Consider the following 18818-nt stretch of genomic DNA (forward strand, 5'->3'; position numbering starts at 1 on the left):
TTGAATGTCTACTATTTTGAGGTATAACTTTTTTTTTAACTATTTACCATGGAAACATCATCTCAAGTTTGAACTTTTAAAGCAGAAAACCATTAATGTCCCTTTCCAACATGGAATTTTACAAGCAATTGTAACTGACATTTCCAACTTCCCGGCTGAATGAAGTATAGCACATGCCAATACCTTTTACTAACAAAAACAGAAACAAGTAAAGTGGGATCAAGAGCAAAATACTAAGAATTATAGATAGAATTAAGGAATCTCAAAGAGGTGAAAAGAAGAGGTAGAGAGAGGGGAAGAAACTGAAATAACAGACAGGTCCCAGATTTAGGAAAAAACTGGAAAAAAAAATCGAATTACCAGGGAAACACTAAATTCTAGCTAAATGCATTTTTTGAAAGCAAAGAAAGTAGCTTGTTTTTTGGGGGGTTTTTTGCGGTACACAGGCCTCTCACTGTTGTGGCCTCTCCCGTTGCGGAGCACAGGCTCCGGATGCGCAGGCTCAGCGGCCATGGCTCACGGGACCAGCCGCTCCGCGGCATGTGGGATCTTCCCGAACTGGGGCACGAACCCGTGTCCCCTGCATCGGCAGGCGGACTCTCAACCACTGTGCCACCGGGAAGCCCAAGAAAGTAGTCTTATATATGCCTGAGGGGAAGTGGTGGTGCTTAAATGATAAACATTTCTTTTTTTTTTTTTATAACTTTATTAATTTGTTTTTACTTTCGGCTGTATTGGGTCTTTGTTGCTGCTCATGGGCTTTCTCTAGTTGAGGCAAGCGGACGCTACTCTTTGTTGCGGTGCGCGGGCTTCTCATTGTCTTGGCTTCTCTTGTTGCAGAGCACAGGCTCTAGAGCGCAGGCTCAGTTGCTCCACAGCATGTGGGATCTTCCTGGGCCAGGGCTCCAACCCGTGTCCCCTGCATTGGCAGGCAGATTCTTAACCACTGTGCCACCAGGGAAACCCTAAACGTTTGTTCTTAATCATATCATCAAATTTTTTATTTTAAAAATATGAAAAGTAATTCTTCCATTCCCATTGATTTTCTCAAGTTACTGGAAGTTATTTTTGTCTCAAGACACAATATTAGCTCAATAGAAATAGCACTCAATAGAAATGAGCACTGCTACTATACAGTTTGGGGGGGCCTCTAAATACTATTTTATAGTAGAAGAAATCAGACTTACATCCTTGAAGAAACACCTGATTTCAGATATGGAGTAGGAATTATGTGATTTTGTGATTTTGGAACACCGAAATGTTGTGGTGTTGTCCCACCAAGTAAGGATGCTTTCAAAGACTAGGAAAGTCATGTCAAAAGAACAAAGGAATAGACCTATATCTATTAAAGGAATTGAGTCAATAATTAGTAATCTTCCAAAATAGAAAGCACCAGGCCCTGATGGATTCACTGGTGAATTCTAGCAAACATTTAAGGTAGAAATTATACCATTCCTCTAGAATCTTTTCCCAAAGGCAGAAACACAGGGAATACTTCCTAACTCATTTACAAGGTCAACATTACCTTATAACCAATACCAGACAAAGACATTACAAGGAAAGCAATCTACAGACCAATCTCTCATGAACACAGATTCAAAAATCCTCAACAAAACATAGAAGAACTGTACACCATTACCAAGTGGGATTTAACCCATGTATGCAAGGCTGGTTCAACATGTGAAAATCAAATTAATGTAGCCCATTAATCAAATCAACAGGTTAAAAAGGAAAAAAAATCACATGATGATATCAATAAAGAAAAAGCATTTGACAAAATCCAACATCCATTCATGATTAAAAAAACCTCTCAGTAAACTAGAAATAGAGGGGAACTTCCGCTACCTGATAAAGCATATCTATTAAAAAAAACCTTAAACCTAACATTATACTTAATGGTGAGAAACTTGCAGCTTTCCCACTAAGGTCAGGTACAAGGCAAGAATGTTCCCTCTCACTACTCATTTTCAATATCCTACTGGAAACCCTAGCTAATACAAAAGATAAGAAAAGGAAATGAAAGGTATATATAAATTGGAAAGGTAAAAATAAACTTATCTTTGCAGATGACATGGTCATCTACATAGAAAATGTAAACGGACCAAAGAGCTCCCGGAATATAGCAAGGTTATAGGATACAAGGTTATAAACGAAAGTCACTTTCCTATATACCAACATAAAAAGTGGAATTTGAATTTTTAAAATACCGTTTACATTAGCACCCCCCCAAAAATGAAATACTTAGGTGTATTTCATTAACAAAATATGTATAAGATCTGTATGAGGAAAACTACAAAACTCTGATGAACAAAATCAAAGAACTAAAACAGAGAGATGTTCCATGTTCATGGACAGGAAAACTCAATATTGTCAAGATGTAAGTTCTGCCCAACTTGACCTACAGATTCATGCAATTCCAATCAAAATCCCAACAAGTTTAGCCACAGAGGCATAATATACAGCATAAGGAATATGGTCAGTAATACCGTAGTACTTTGTATGGAGACAGATGGTAACTAGACTTATCGTGGTGATCATTTCATAATGCATGAAAATATCAAATCACTTGTGCAGTACACCTGAAAATAACATACTGTTGTATGTCAACTATGTTTCAATTAAAAAAAATTTCCAATAAGGTATTTTGTGGATATCGACAACTGCTTTTAAAGTTATACCAAGACAAAAGATCCTGAACAGTCAACACAATTTTAAAGGAGAAGAACAAAGTTGTAGGACTGACACTACCCAACTTGAAGACTTACTATAATGCTACAGTAATCATGACAGTGTGGTACTGACAAAAGAATAAACAAATATTATACATCAGTGGAACAAAATAAGAGCCCAGAAATATACCCAAATAAATACAGTCAACTGATCTTTGACAAGGGACCCAAATAAATACAGTCAACTGATCTTTGACAATGGAACAAAGACAGTCTTTTCAACTAATGGTGCTAGAATAATTGGACATTGACATGCAAAAAAAAAAAAGTCAATCTGGACACAAACCTTACACCCTTCATAAAAATTAACTCAAAATGGATCATAGACCTTAGTGTACAACACACAACTAGGAGACTCCTAGAAGATAACAAAGGAGAAAATCTAGCTGACCTTGGGTTTGGCAATGACTTTTTCAATATAATAACAAAGGCAGGATCCATGAAAGAATAGTTGATAACCTGGACTTCATTAAAATTAGAAACTTCTGCTTTATGAAAGACAATGTCAAGAGAATAAGATGATAAACCACACTGGGAGAAAATATTTGCAAAAAACATATCTAACAAAGGACTTTTAACCAAAATACACAAATAACCCTTAAAACTCAAAAATAAGAGAACAACCTGATTAAAAAATGGGCCAAAGACCTTAACAGACACCTCACCAAAAAAGACATACAGATGGCAAATAAGCATGAGAAAATACTCCTCATCATGTGCCATCAGGGAAATACAAATTAAAATAACAATGAGATACTACTATATACCTATTAGGAAGGCCCTAAACACTGACAAATCCAAAATCCTGACATCAAATGTTGGTGAAGATGTGGAGCAACAGGAACTCTCATACATTACTGGTGGGAATGCAAGATGATACCACCACTATGGAAGACAGTTTGGCAGTTTCTTACAAAACTAAACATACTCTTACCAAATGATCCAACAAACATGCTCCTTGGTATTTACACAAAGAAGCTGAAAGCTCATGTCCACACAAAAACATGCAAAAGAATGTTTATAGCAACTTTATTGATAACTGCCAAAACTTGGAAGCAACCAATATGTTCTTCAGTAGGTGAATGAGTAAACTGTGGTACATCAAAACAATATTATTTGGCACTTAAAACAAAAAGAGCTATTAAGCCATGAAAATACATGGAGAAAATTTAAATGCACATTACTAAGTGAAAGAAGCCAATATGAAAAGACTGTATGAGTCCAATTATATGACATTCTGGAAAAGGCAAAACTATACAGACAGTATTAAAAAAAAAAAAAATCAGTGATTGCCAGGGGTTAGGAGTGAGGGAAGGATGAAAAGGCAGAGCACGGAGGATTTTAAGGGCAGTGAAAATATCCGGCATGATACTATAATGATGGATACATGTCACTATACATTTGTCCAAACCCATAGAAAGTACAATACCAAGAAAGAATCCTAATGTAAAATATGGACAATGGGTGATTATAATGTGTCAATGTAGATTCATCAATTGTAACAAATGTACCACTCTTTTGGCAGGAGAAGGGCATTTGATAATGGTGGAGGCTATGCGTGTGTGGAGGCAAGGAGTATACAGGAAATCTTTTACCTCCTCTTAATTTTGCTGCAAACCTAAAAGTGCTCTAAAAAAAAGTAAGTCATTAAAAAATATTTTTTTGAAGGAAATAGAAACTATTCTGAAGGGGCTCCTACTGGCTACATTTGAGGCCATCTGAGAGGGAGGGAGGGAGGGAGGGAGGGAGGGAGGGAGGGAGGGTAGTAGCAAAGGGAAAAAATTCTTAAATTACAATGGAGACACCTGGCTATCAGATAAACAGCCAAACATTACTTGCCTCTTGATATATCATAAAAGGTACATAGCATCACCTCTGAAATGTTCTGCCAAAAAAAAATTAACCTAAACGTAAATAGGACTTTAGATCCATTTTCCAGTTTAAAGGAAATATAAGAGAGTACGAAGTAAGTTAAATGACATCATGAGGGGCTTCCCTGGTGGCACAGTGGTTGAAAATCTGCCTGCTAATGCAGGGGACATGGGTTCAAGCCCTGGTCTGGGAGGATCCCACATGCCGCAGAACAACTGGGCCCGTGAGCCACAACTACTGAGGCTGCACATCTGGAGCTTGTGCTCCGCAATGAGAGAGGCCGCGGCAGTGAGAGGTCCGCACACCGCGATGAAGAGTGGCCCCCGCTCGCTGCAACTGGAGAAAGCCCTCGCACAGAAACGAAGACCCAACACAGCCAAAAATAAATAATTTTTTTAAAAAATAACATCATGAGGAAACAATAACACTAGATCCACAAGATAAATAAATGCCCCAGTTGCATTAGGAAGTTGGTATCATAAAAAAATGAATGAGAAAAAAAGGGGGGGGGCTGTTATTAAATATTTAAAAGGTACAATATTCACATTCAATATACAGTCCCCAACTAGACACTGGTTTAAATGAACCATAAAAGGCACTTTGGGACAAATAAGGAAATCTGGCAAACTATGCAGTTTATATGTATGATAGTACTTTGATTATATAGAAAATGTTTCTATGTTTCAGAGATGATTATTAAAGTATTCAGTAATTAGTGATAATATACATATATATTTAATTCAACATGTTTGAAATTTTTTAAAAAGCAAAAGAGGGTTAAGCTTGTCATTTGGTGCTTCTGTACAAAAGGAAAGGAAATGCTTTTTCATAATACTATTTTTTTAATTTTTCCAATATTAAAGAGGAAAAGTTAACTTACTAGATAGTATACGTCTGACAGTTTTCACCACAATGACCACATGTTAAAAGCAAATGTTATACAAACACACAATGCATTTTTAACTGAATGTGCTGTTAGCTTATTTGGAACCACATTTTGGAATTACCAACAAATTTTTAAAAACAAAGATACAAAAAAAAAAGAGAAAGAGTGAAACTAAAACAGTAAGTTGGGGGCTAGGGGGAGGTAAGCAGGATGGAACTTACCTTTTTTGATATCATTCCAGCACCTGCATTGCGTTTTAGATCTCGGACTATGCTGCATTCCATAACAATAAACTCCTCTAGCTGTTTGGGATGGCATAAACTATTGAAAGGGTGACTCCAAAAAGTGTTGCCATCAATATCTGCAACTAAGAATAAACAAAGAACATTAAAGAACAAAAGAATTGAAGTATTTCAAAAGCCACTAAATGCAGTCCCGGGTGAACAACCAGAGCGTCCGAGCCCGCCTCCAGGGTTTCAGCAGCAGGAAGGCAGCAGGCAGATTTCAGACACTCAGACTCCCCCTATACTTTCATCTACAATGGCGGCCCCAAAAGCCATGTGGCTGACAGGGTCTTGGTGCTCTGGCCAGGTGTCAGGTCTGTGACTCTGAGGTAGGAGAGCCAGTTTCAGGACATTGGTCCAGCAGAAACCTCCCGACTCCACGTAATATCAAAAGGCTTTGAAAACTCTCCCAGAGGTCTCCATCTCAACGCTAAGACCCAGCTCGACTCAACGACCAGCAAGCTACAGTGCTGGACACCCAATGCCAAACAACTAGCAAGACAGGAACACAACCCCACCCATTAGCACAGAGGCTGCCTAAAACCATAATAAGGTAACAGGCACCCCAAAACACACCCCACACGCAGTACTGCCCACCAGAAGGACAATACCCAGCCTCGTCCACCAGAACACAGGCACCAGTGCCCTGCACCAGGAAGCCTACACAACCCACTGGACCAACCTCAGCCACTGGGGGCAGACACCAAAAACCGGGAACTACAAACCTACAGCTTGCGAAAAGGAGACCCCAAACACAGTAAGTTAAGCAAAATGAGAAGACAGAGAAACACACAGCAGATGAAGGAGCAAGATAAAAACCCACCAGACCAAACAAATGAAGACGAAATAGGCAGTCTACCTGAATAAAAAATTCAGAATAATGATAGTAAAGATGATCCAAAATCTTGGAAACAGAATGAAGAAAATACAAGAAATGTTTAACAAGGACCTAGAAGAACTAAAGAGCAAACAAACAATGATGAACAACACAATAAATGACATTAAAAATTCTCTACAAGGCATCGATAGCAGAAAAACTGAGGCAGAAGAACAGATAAGTGACCTGGAAGATAAAATAGTGGAAATAACTACTGCAGAGCAGAATAAAGAAAAAAGAATGAAAAGAATTGAGGACAGGCTCAGAGACCTCTGGGACAACATTAAACACACCAATATTCGAATTACAGGGGTTCCAGAAGAAGAAGAGAAAAAGAAAGCGACTGAGAAAATATTTGAAGAGATTATAGTTGAAAACTTCCCTAATATGGGAAAAGAAATAGTTAATCAAGTCCAGGAAATGCAGAGCGTCCCATACAGGATAAATCCAAGGAGAGACATGCCAAGACACATATTAATCAAACTATCAAAAATTAAATACAAAGAAAAAACATTAAAAGCACCAAGGGAAAAACAACAAATAACATTCAAAATCCTCATAAGGTTAATAGCTGATCTTTCAGCAGAAACTCTGCAAGCCAGAAGGGAGTGGCAGGACATATTTTAAGTGATGAAAGGGAAAAACCTACAACCAAGATTACTATACCCAGGAAGGATCTCAGATTCGATGCAGAAATTAAAACCTTTACAGACAAGCAAAAGCTAAGAGAATTCAGCACCACCAAACCAGCTTTACAAAAAACGCTAAGGAACTTCTCTGCACAGGAAACACAAGAGAATGAAAAGAACTTCAATAACAAACCCAAAACAATTAAGAAAATGGCAATAGGAACATACATATCAATAATTAACTTAAATGTAAACGGATTAAATGCTCCAAGCAAAAGACATACACTTGCTGAAAGGATACAAAAACAAGACCAGTATATATGCTGTCTACAAGAGACCCACTTCAGACCTAGGGACACATACAGACTGAAAGTGAGAGGATGGAAAAAGATATTCCATGCAAATGGGAAACCAAAAGAAAGCTGGAGTAGCAATTCTTATATCACACAAAATAGACTTTAAAATAAAGACTATTACAAGAGACAAAGAAGGACACTACATAATGATCAAGGGATCAATCCAAGAAGAAGATATAACAATTGTAAACATTTATGTACCCAATGAAGGAGCACCGCAATACATAAGGCAAATGCTAACAGCCATAAAAGGGGAAATCGACAGTAACACAATCATAGTAGGGGACTTTAAAACCTCGCTTTCACCAATGGACAGCACACGCAAAATAAAAATAAATAAGGACACACAAGCTTTAAATAATACATTAAACAAGATGGGTTTAATTGATATTTATAGGACATTCCATCCAAAACAACTGAATACACATTCGTCTCAAGTGCTCACAGAACATTCTCCAGGATAGATCATACCTTGGGTCACAAATCAAGCCTTGGCAAATTTAAGAAAATTGAAATTATATCAAGTATCTTTTCTGACCACAATGCTATGAGACTAGATGTCAATTACAGGAAAAAATGTGTAAAAAATACAAACACATGGAAGCTAGACAATACACTACTTAATAACCAAGAGATCACTGAAGAAATCAAAGAGGAAATCAAAAAATACCTCCAAACAAATGACAATTAAAACATGACAGCCCAAAACCTATAAGATGCAGCAAAAGAAGTTCTAAGAGGGAAGTTTACAGCAATACAATCCTACCTTAAGAAACAAGAAACATCTCAAACAAACTAACATTACACTTAAAGCAATTAGAGAAAGAAGAACAAAAAACCCACAAAGTTAGCAGAAGGAACGAAATCATAAAGATCACATCAGAAATAAATGAAAAAGAAATGAAGGAAACGATAGCAAACATCAGCTGGTTCTTTGAAAAGATAAAGAAAACTGATAAACCATTACCCAGACACATCAAGAAAAAAAGGAAGAAGACTCAAACAACAGAATTAGAAATGAAAAAGGAGAAGTAACAACTGACACTGCAGAAATGCAAAGGATCATGAGAGATTACTACAAGCAACTATATGCCAATAAAATGGACAACCTGGAAGAAATGGACAAATTCTTAGAAATGCACAACCTTCCAAGACTGAATCAGGAAGAAATAGAAAATATGAACAGACCAATCACAAGCACTGAAATTGAAACTTGATTAAAAATCTTCCGACAAACAAAAGCCCAGGACCAGATGGCTTCACAGGCGAATTCTATCAAACATATAGAGAAGGGCTAACACCCATCCTTCTCAAACTCTTCCAAAATATAGCACAGGGAGGAACACACCCAAACTCATTCTACGAGGACAACATCTCCCTGATACCAAAACCAGACAAAGGTGTCACAAAAGAAGAAAACTAGAGGCCGATATCACTGATGAACACAGATGCAGAAATCTTCAACAAAATACTAGCAAACAGAACCCAACAGCACATTAAAAGGCTCATACACCATGATCAAGTGGGGTTTATCCCAGGAATGCAAGGATTCTTCAGTATACGAAGACCAATCAATGTGATACAACATATTAACAAACTGAAGGATAAAAACCATATGATCATCTCAATCAATACAGAGAAAGCTTTCAACAAAATTCAACACCCATTTATGATAAAAACCCTGCAGAAAGTAGGCATAGAGGGAACTTTCCTCAACATAATAAAGGCCATATATGACAAACCCACAGCCAACATCGTGCTCAATGGTGAAAAACTGAAAGCATTTCCACTAAGATCAGGAACAAGACAAGGTTGCCCACTCTCACCACTATTATTCAACATAGTTTTGGAAGTTTTAGCCATAGCAATCAGGGAAGAAAAAGAAACAAAAGGAATTCAAAAAGGAAAGAAGAAGTAAAGTTGTCACTCTTTGCAGATGACATGATACTATACATACAGAATCCTAAAGATGCTACCAGAAAACTACTAGAGCTAATCAATGAATTCGGTAAAGTAGCAGGATACAAAATTAATGCACAGAAATCTCTGGCATTCCAATACACTAATGACAAAAAATCTGAAAGTGAAATTAAGAAAACATTCCCATTTACCACTGCAACAAAAAGAATAAAATATCTAGGAATAAACCTACCTAAGGAGACAAAAGACCTGTATGCAGAAAATTATAAGACACTGATGAAAAAATTAAAGATGATACAAATAGATGCAGAGATATACCATGTTCTTGGATTGGAAGAATCAACATTGTGAAAATGACTATACTACCCAAAGCAACCTACAGATTCAATGCAATCCCTATCAAACTATCACTGGAATTTTTCACAGAACTAGAACAAAAAATTTCACAATTTGTATGGAAATGCAAAAGACCCTGAATAGCCAAAGCAATCTTGAGAAAGAAAAATGGAGCTGGAGTAATCAGGCTCCCTGACTTCAGACTATACTACAAAGCTACAGTAATCAAGACAGTATGGTACTGGTACAAAAACAGAAATATAGATCAATGGAACAGGATAGGAAGCCCAGAGATAAACCCACGCACATATGGTCACCTTATCTTTGGTAAAGGTGGCAAGAATATACAATGGAGAAAAGACATCATCTTTAATAAGTGGTGCTGGGAAAACTGGACAGGTACATGTAAAATATGAAATTAGAACACTGCCTAACACCATACACAAAAATAAACTCAAAATGGATTAAAGACCTAAATTTAAGGCCAGACACTATCAAACTCTTAGAGGAAAACATAGGCAGAACACTCTATGACATAAATCACAGCAAGATCCTTTTTGACCCACCTCCTACAGAAAGGGAAATAACAACAAAAATAAACAAATGGGACCTAATTAAACTTAAAAGCTTTTGCACAGCAAAGGAAACCATAAACAAGACCAAAAGATAACCCTCAGAATGGGAGAAAGTATTTGCCAACAAAGCAACTGACAAAGGATGAATCTCCAAAATATACATGCAGCTCATGCAGCTCAATATCAAAAAAAAAAAAAAAAAACCCAATCGAGAAATGGGCAGAAGACGTAAATAGACATTTCTCCAAAGAAGATATACAGATTGCCAACAAACACATTAAAGGATGCTCAACATCACTAATCATTAGAGAAATGCAAAAACTACAATGAGGTATCATTTCACACCAGTCAGAATGGCCATCATCAAAACATCTACAAACAATAAATGCTGGAGAGGGTGTGGAGAAAAGGGAACCCTCTTGCACTGTTGCTTGGAATGTAAATTGATAAAGCCACTATGGAGAACAGTATGGAGGTTCCTTAAAAAACTAAAAATAGAACTACATATGACCCAGCAATCCCACTACTGGGCATATACCCTGAGAAACCCATAATTCAAAAAGAGTCATGTACCACAGTGTTCATTTCAGCACTCTTTACAATAGCCAGGACATGGAAGCAATCTTAGTGTCCATCAACAGATGAATGGATAAAGATGTGGCACATATATACAATGGAATATTACTCAGCCATAAAAAGAAACGAAATAGTTATTTGTAGTGAGGTGGATGGACCTAGAGACTCTCATACAGAGTGAAGTAAGTCAGAAAGAGAAAAACAAACACCGTATGCTAACACATATATATGGAATCCAAAAAAAAAAATGGTCCTGAAGAACCTAGGAGCAGGACAGGAATAAAGATGCAGACATAGAGAATGGACTTGAGGACACGGGGAGGGGGACGGTAAGCTGGCATGAAGTGAGAGAGTGCCATGGACATATATACACTACCAAATGTAAAATAGATAGCTAGTGGGAAGCAGCCGCATAGCACAGGGATATCAGCTCGGTGCTTTGTGACCGCCTGGAGGGGTGGGATAGGGAGGGTAGGAGGGAGGGATACGCAAGAGGGAGGAGACACAGGGATATATGTATATGTATAGCTGATTCAGTTTGTTATAAGGCACAAACTAACACACCATTGTAAAGCAATTATACTCTAAATGGAATACAACTAATAAAAATTTAAAAGTTCACAGAAATCTTTCTTCAAACAAAAAAATACAAGGATAACTTATTAAAAGCTTTAAAAATTCCAGTATTTTAAAACACCGTATGGTAAAAATTTTAACCACTGTATAGTACTTTTTTAAAACAATGTTACTAAGAATGCTTGATAAAATTAACAACATTAACAAATTATTACTGCTTGCTGGAGAGAACTGTCAAGGCAAATAGCTTCGAAAACTTACCTTGTAGGGTATTTGGATCTATGAGATGGATGACGCTGGTTACTCGAATACACACACAAATCTGGTTCATGTTTCCCAGGCTTTGTGCCAGTTTTGGAGACAGACAAACAACATTATCCTAGGCATAAGAACTAACATTTAGTATGAAGGAAATCCTAAGTAACAGTCTCCAGTAAACAATCATCAATGTAAAGCTGATCCAAGCGCATTTGCCCAAACCAAAATGTCATTTTTAATTCTATGTATCAACAAAGGGCCTAAAAAAAAGAATCAGACCTTAAAGAAACAGAAAATAAGCTACACCTTCTTAAGATGGGAATATCTGTCTTAATAAAAATGCTTTAAAAAATATTTTCCAGATCCTTCACCAAACTATTAAGTTTGTTTCAATTTTATTAAAGTGTGAACGCCTGCTTTTTACTCTATGTTAATATAGTTTACATTCCAAGCAAAGTATTATAAACACCAGAAGGAGAGGGATTTTCTAATCTATTTGTGCCTTCATTTAATCTCTATAAAAATTAATTTCAGGGACTTCCCTGGTGGCGCAGTGGTTAAGAATCCACCTACCAATGCAGGGGACACGGGTTTGACCCCTAGTCCGCAAAGGTCCCACATGCCGTGGAGCAACTAAGCCTGTGCACCACAACCTGTACTCTAGGGCCTGCGTTCCACAACTACTGAAGCCCGCGCCCAGAGCCCATGCTCTGCAACAAGAGAAGCCACTGCAATGAAAAGCCTACGCACCGCAACGAAGAGCAGCCCCCGTTCGCCGCAACTAGAGAAAGCCCTCATGCAGCAATGAGGACCCTACACAGCTAAAAATAATTTTTTAAAAAAAATAACCATTATTAAAAAAAAATTAATTTCAGAGGAGCCACGTGTTCCTCCTTCTTGTCTACATGTACCAATATGAAATCAAAGATCTAATGCCCCCTTAAAAGCACATATGCCTATGTGTGCATCAGGAAGTATTACCACCAATGCGGTTTACTGTTTTTAAGCTGTTATTGAAATATAGAAAGGATCTGGGTTATATTTTAAGCTGTATCTATTCACAAGCCTCCCCCACTGAAGGAACGTTCTGTGCCTCCCTAATGGCACCTAGTTCAGTCCTTTTCCTTTTTCTTTTTTTTAACTTAGTAAGAGTCTCCAAAGATTAATGAAAAAACTTCTTTACACTGTGTATTTATCCAGATACCTGTATGAGTCTCTCAAAGCACTTAACACACATGGCCTAAATATGCCCTCACACCTAGATTCATATTTCCCCAGTTTTGCACCAGGAAAATGTTCACTGTTTTAAACTAGGAGTCTGCAAATAAGATCCTCAGGCCAAATTTTTGTAAATAAAGTTTTGCTGGAACACAGCCTCAGCCCTTCATTTACCTATTATCTATGGCTACTTTTGTGCAACAACAGCACAGTTGAGTAATTGCAAAACCGATTATATAGCCTAAAAGCTGAAAATATTTACTATCTGGCCCTTTACAGAAAAAATTTGCTGACTCGGTTTTAAGCCATCATTTCATCCCTGGTACTGTGCTACACCATAAATTAGTGATAACTTTAAAGCCTCAGAGTCACAGACCTAGACACAAATCCTGGCTTCATCATTTTGTAGTTATGTAACTTTGGGCAAGTCATCTAACCTCCCCAAGCTTCAACTTCCTCATCTTCAAATGATGATATGACTTACTCCCGTTGTTATGAGACTTGAAGAGGTGAAATATACTTATAATAATAAGTATAAGAGATAATAACTTTATGTAGAATGCTCACAATAAATTATGGCATTTATTATTAGTGATTTAAACATGGACATTCAAGTTCCTACGTGGCAGAGACCTCTAGTACTTAATCCTTAACACACAGCCTTCTATACAATAGATCCTCAATAACTATTTGTTGAATTTTAATCCATTTATATTTTTAAAGCAGAGTTTTACCTTAGTACAATTAATGAAATGATAATCTATGTCTTAAGTATTATTCAGGTTATATTTTTAAAATCACAAGGATTTCCCTGGTGGTGAAGTGATTAAGAATCCACCTGCCAATGCAGGCAACATGGGTTCGAGCCCTGGTCCGGGAAGATCCCACATGCTGCGGAGCAACTAATCCCGTGTGCCACAACTACTGAAGCCTGCGTGCCTAGAGTCCATGCTCCACAACAAGAGAAGCCACCGCCATGAGAAGCTCGCGCAACACAACAAAGAGCAGCCCCCCGCTCGCCGCAACTAGAGAAAGCCCACGTGCAGCAACAGAGGCCCAACACAGCCAAAAATAAATAAATTAATTTTTTTAAAAATCACAAAAATAATTCTGTGATCTCCTTTCCACAATACTGTTTAATTTTATCATGCCAAAATCCAGTTTGCATATATTCCACAAAGTGGTTCGCTGATAATTATTATAAAGTAATTTCCTGTATTCAAAGTTTCACAGAACTGTCAAGTGTCCACTAGGACTGCAAAGTTTAAGGAATTCGCACCATAAAAACTGCAAACAGGCCTTTTAATTAGTACACCAAAAATTTATAATTTTAAGCATGATTACTTTTAAACATCTTTTTAACATGGCTGAAATGTGTCAGCAAGCATTAAGAAGGAAGTTTTCTAAATGTTTAACCAATCCCAGAAGGAAACCAGGACCTAATAACTACATATAAACCAATTAAGAAGGGCATGGATTAAGCTGGGCTTCCCTGGTGGCGCAGTGGTTGAGAGTCCGCCTGCCGATCCAGGGGACACGGGTTCGTGCCCGTCTGGGAAGATCCCACATGCCGCGGAGCGGCTGGGCCCGTGAGCCATGGCCGCTGAGCTTGCGCGTCCAGAGCCTGTGCTCCGCAATGGGAGAGGCCACAATAGTGAGAGGCCCGCGTACCGCAAAAAAAAAAAAAAAAAAAAAAAAGAAAGAAGGACATGGATTAATTAAATGAGAAAAAGTACCTTGCATATTGGAACAATTTCCACAGAAAAAGTGCTTTTGTAATTGTATGTGTTACTATGGACATCCTGAGAGATCAGTCTCTGTGAGGCTTTGTACCTGTTAAGAGAAAAAGTTAATCATATAAAAAAACAAAGGTCCTTACTTGTAACAAGTCTCGAGAATATAAATTTTCATCAAAACAAATCATTACTGTCCAAGGTCTGAAACAGCAATGCCTGCTATGGTGAACCCTCATTTCGTCCACTTCATTTAAAAACCTTCACCAATCTGACTGCACCCTACCTATTTTCAACTTTACCTACTGAAAACCTCCAAAACATGCCCTTGGCTTAGACCAATCTAGTCTACATATAGCATCCATTAAAAGCCACACTAATGCCTGCCCAAAGTCATTGTTCACACTAATCTCACTTTTCAATACAAACTCTACTTTTGAAAATTTCCCCATTTTATGAGCTTAAGTTCTTCCTCTTCCATGAAGTTTCTCCCCAAAGTCCTCTACCCCCGTTTTTCTTCTCACTTATTTAAACATATTCAATCAGTGGTTCAGTACTACAGTGCTTACTATTGTGGGGTGAGGTCTAGCTCCCCAAAGAGATTGTTAATGCTCTTTGGCTAATACTTCCCTTAAAATGGCTAATCCAATAAATACTTACTAACTGTGTAAGTATCCCTACTATAATTTAAATATTTTAAGATAGGATGCCAAAGCCTGAAGAATGGATGTGACCTAAGTTCATTCCCAGTTCCCTGGATTTAATCACATGTACGTTCAAAACATACCTAGTGGGAACTGTGCACTGAAGAAATTCTACCATCTTCTGAGCATGTTGTTTTGAGGAATAATAGAAATCCAGACCATCTTTTAAAGAAAAAAGCCATGTTAAAATAATACCACAAAGTAAGATTTTCCTCTGCTAACATGACTATACCAAAAATTCAATGCATATTAAACAATTACAATATTCTAGCCATAGCACAGCAGGAATACCATTATCACGTAAAGGCTTGTTTGACAAAAGGATAGACAAATCCGATAAATACTAACAAAACAAGATGCCCAATTTAAATTTCAGACAAAATAAAATTAAGGTTAAAAGAAAACAATATTAAACAGAAGGATATTTTATGTAATAAATGGAACAATCTACCAAGAAGACAATAGGAATTCATCTAATAACACAGCACTGAGATGAAGAAAACAAAAACTATTAAAAAGAATAAAATTAACAAATGTTAATACATATGCAATCATTGTGGGAGACCAGTATAAGACTATCAAAACCAAAATGACCAAAATGACCAAAAATAGGGAGGATACACAGAACTTGAAAAACCAAGTATCAAGGTTGATTTAATTGACATTGTAGAACATGGTCCCAAGAAAGACTATTATTTTCAAAAATTCATAGAATATTCATAAAATAATCATATCTAAGAATAAAAAAATTCAATAAATTCCAAACAGCAGAAATTACTACAATGTTATCTGATCACAATGCAGTACCATTAAAAATAAGCAGCAAAGAGATAACTAAAAGCAAACTACCTGCTAAGAAATGTTTAGAGATATTCTTCCAAATAACTCAGCTAACTAGGAAGACTAAAATAACTTCGAATAGCCAAAACAATTTTGAAGGTGACCAAAGTTGTCAGGAATTTACACTTCCCAATTTCAAAACTCAATAACTTTAGGTAGTCAAGACAGTGAGGTACTAGTATATTAAGGATAGATTATATAGATCTACAGAACAGACTTGAGAATCCAGAAATAAACCCTTACATTTATAGTCAATAAATCTTTGACAGAGGATCCAAGGCAATTCATTGGGAAAAGAACAGTCTTTTCACTAGGAAAACAGGCTATCCACATGGGAAAAGATGAATTTAGACACTTACACCATGCACAAATATTAACTCAAAAGGGTTAGACTTAAATATAAGAGCTAAAATTATAAAACATTTGAAAGAAACAGGAGAAAATCTTTCTGGTATCAATTAGACAAGAGTTCTTAAACATGACACCAAAAGCATGCTATTTAAAAAATGATAAATTAGACTTCAAAATTTAGAAGTTTCACAATTCAAAAGACACCATTTCATGCAGGCATCACACATCCTAATTTCAAAATATATTACAAAGTTACAGTAATCAAAACAGTATGGTATCGACAAAAAGACAAGTCTATAGAATCAATCCACACATACACAGTTAACTGATCTTCAACAAGTGTGCCACAAATACATGGTGGGGAAATGATAGTCTCTTCAACAAACGGCATTGGGAAAACTGGATATCCACATGCAAAAGAATGAAATTGAACTCATCTTACAAAAATCAACTCAAAACAGATTAAAAAGACTCAAATGTAAGACCTGAAACTATAGAACTTCTACGAGAAAACATACAAAAAAAGCTTCATGACACTGATCTTGGCAATGATTTCATGGATGACACCAAAACAAAAACAAAAATAAACAACTGAGACTACATCAAACCCAAAAAGCTTCCACACAGCAAAAGAAACAATCACCACAGTGGAAGGGCAACCTACAGAATTGGAGAAAATATTTGCAGACCATGTATCTGCAAAGGGATTAATCTCCAAAATCTATTAGGAATTCCTACAGCTCAACAGCAAAAAAAACTAATAACCCAATTAAGCAACAGGCAGAGGAACAAGACATTTCTCCAAAGAAGACGTGCAAATGGCAAATAGGTATATGAAAAAAGCTCAATGTTGTTAATCGTCAGGGAAATGCAAATCCAAACCACAATGAGTTTACATTTCACACCTGTCAGGACGGCTATTACCAAAAAAACCCACAAAAGACAATTAGTACTGGCGAGAACATGGAGATACTAGAACCCTTGTACACTACTACGGAGAATATAAAACTGTGCAGCCACTATGGAAGATAGTCCAGATGTTCTTCAAAAAATTAAAAATGGAACTACCATATAATCCAGTAATCCTATTTCTAGGTATTTATCCAAAAGAAGCGAAATCAAGATCTCCCATGTTTACTGCAGCACTATTCACTACAGCCAAGATGATGGACATTTAGGTTGTTTCCACAACAGATGAATGGTTAAAATGTGATATATACCTCCAATGGAACATTATTCAGCCTTAAAAAGGAAGGAAATTCTACAATGTACAAAAACATGGACTAACCTTGAGGACATTATGCAAAGTGAAATAAGCCAGTCACAGAAAGACAAATACTGCATGATTCTACTCATATGAGGTATCTAAAATAGTCAAATTCATTGAATTAAACAGTGGAATGATGGTTGCCAGAGAGGAGGGGGAAATGAGGAGTGACTAGTTAATGGGCATAAAGTTTCAGTTAAGCAAGAGATTAAGCTCTAGAGATATGCTGTATAACACTGTACTTACAGTCAACTATAATGTATTATACACTTAAAAATTTAAGAGGGTAGATTTTATGTTAAGTGTTCTTATCACAATTTTAAAAAAAGACCCCATTAAGAAAATGAAAAGATAAACTAGGAGAAAATGTTTACAAATCATATGTGATAAGGGGCTTGTATCCAGTGTATATTTTAATAACTCTTACAACTTCAGACAACCCAATCAAAAACTGGGCAAAATACTTAAACAGCTATTTCACCAAAAAAGATACAGAAATGGCTAATAAGCTCATGAAAGATAATCAACATCATTAGTCATTTGGGAAATGCAAATTAAAACCACAATGAGATACCACTTCAAATTATCCTCTAAAACGGCTATTTATAAAAAGAAACAATAGCAAGTGTTGATGAGGATATGCAGAAACTAGAACCCTCAAACACTGCTGATGGGAATATAAAATGATACAGCCACTTTGGAAACACTTTAGTAGTTTCTTAAAAAGATAAATATAAATTTACCATATGACTCAGCAATTCTACACCTAGGTATGTACTCAAGAGCATCAAATAGCTGAGATACTTGGTGAGAAAAAAAAGAAATATGCAA

The 18818-nt window shown here is 36.7% G+C and overlaps 1 protein-coding gene across 2 annotated transcripts in view; it reads right to left on the reverse strand.

Moving 5' to 3' along the window:
- The window catches only part of NMD3 (NMD3 ribosome export adaptor), a 48324-nt gene that overhangs the window by 13026 nt on the left and 16480 nt on the right, over window positions 1-18818 (reverse strand). For both annotated transcript variants that reach the window (XM_027112607.1, XM_027112598.1), the window contains exons 8-11: window positions 15613-15691; window positions 14829-14925; window positions 11878-11995; window positions 5709-5854 (exon numbers count right to left, since the gene is read on the reverse strand). In XM_027112607.1, the coding sequence (XP_026968408.1) occupies window positions 5709-5854; window positions 11878-11995; window positions 14829-14925; window positions 15613-15691 (440 nt within the window). The remainder of the gene's footprint in view (window positions 1-5708; window positions 5855-11877; window positions 11996-14828; window positions 14926-15612; window positions 15692-18818) is intronic.

This window comes from Aethalodelphis obliquidens, unplaced genomic scaffold (assembly GCF_003676395.1).
Source record: "Aethalodelphis obliquidens isolate GAN/ISIS:26980383/991018 unplaced genomic scaffold, ASM367639v1 scaffold1, whole genome shotgun sequence".
In the NCBI taxonomy this organism is placed as follows: Eukaryota; Metazoa; Chordata; class Mammalia; order Artiodactyla; family Delphinidae; genus Aethalodelphis; species Aethalodelphis obliquidens.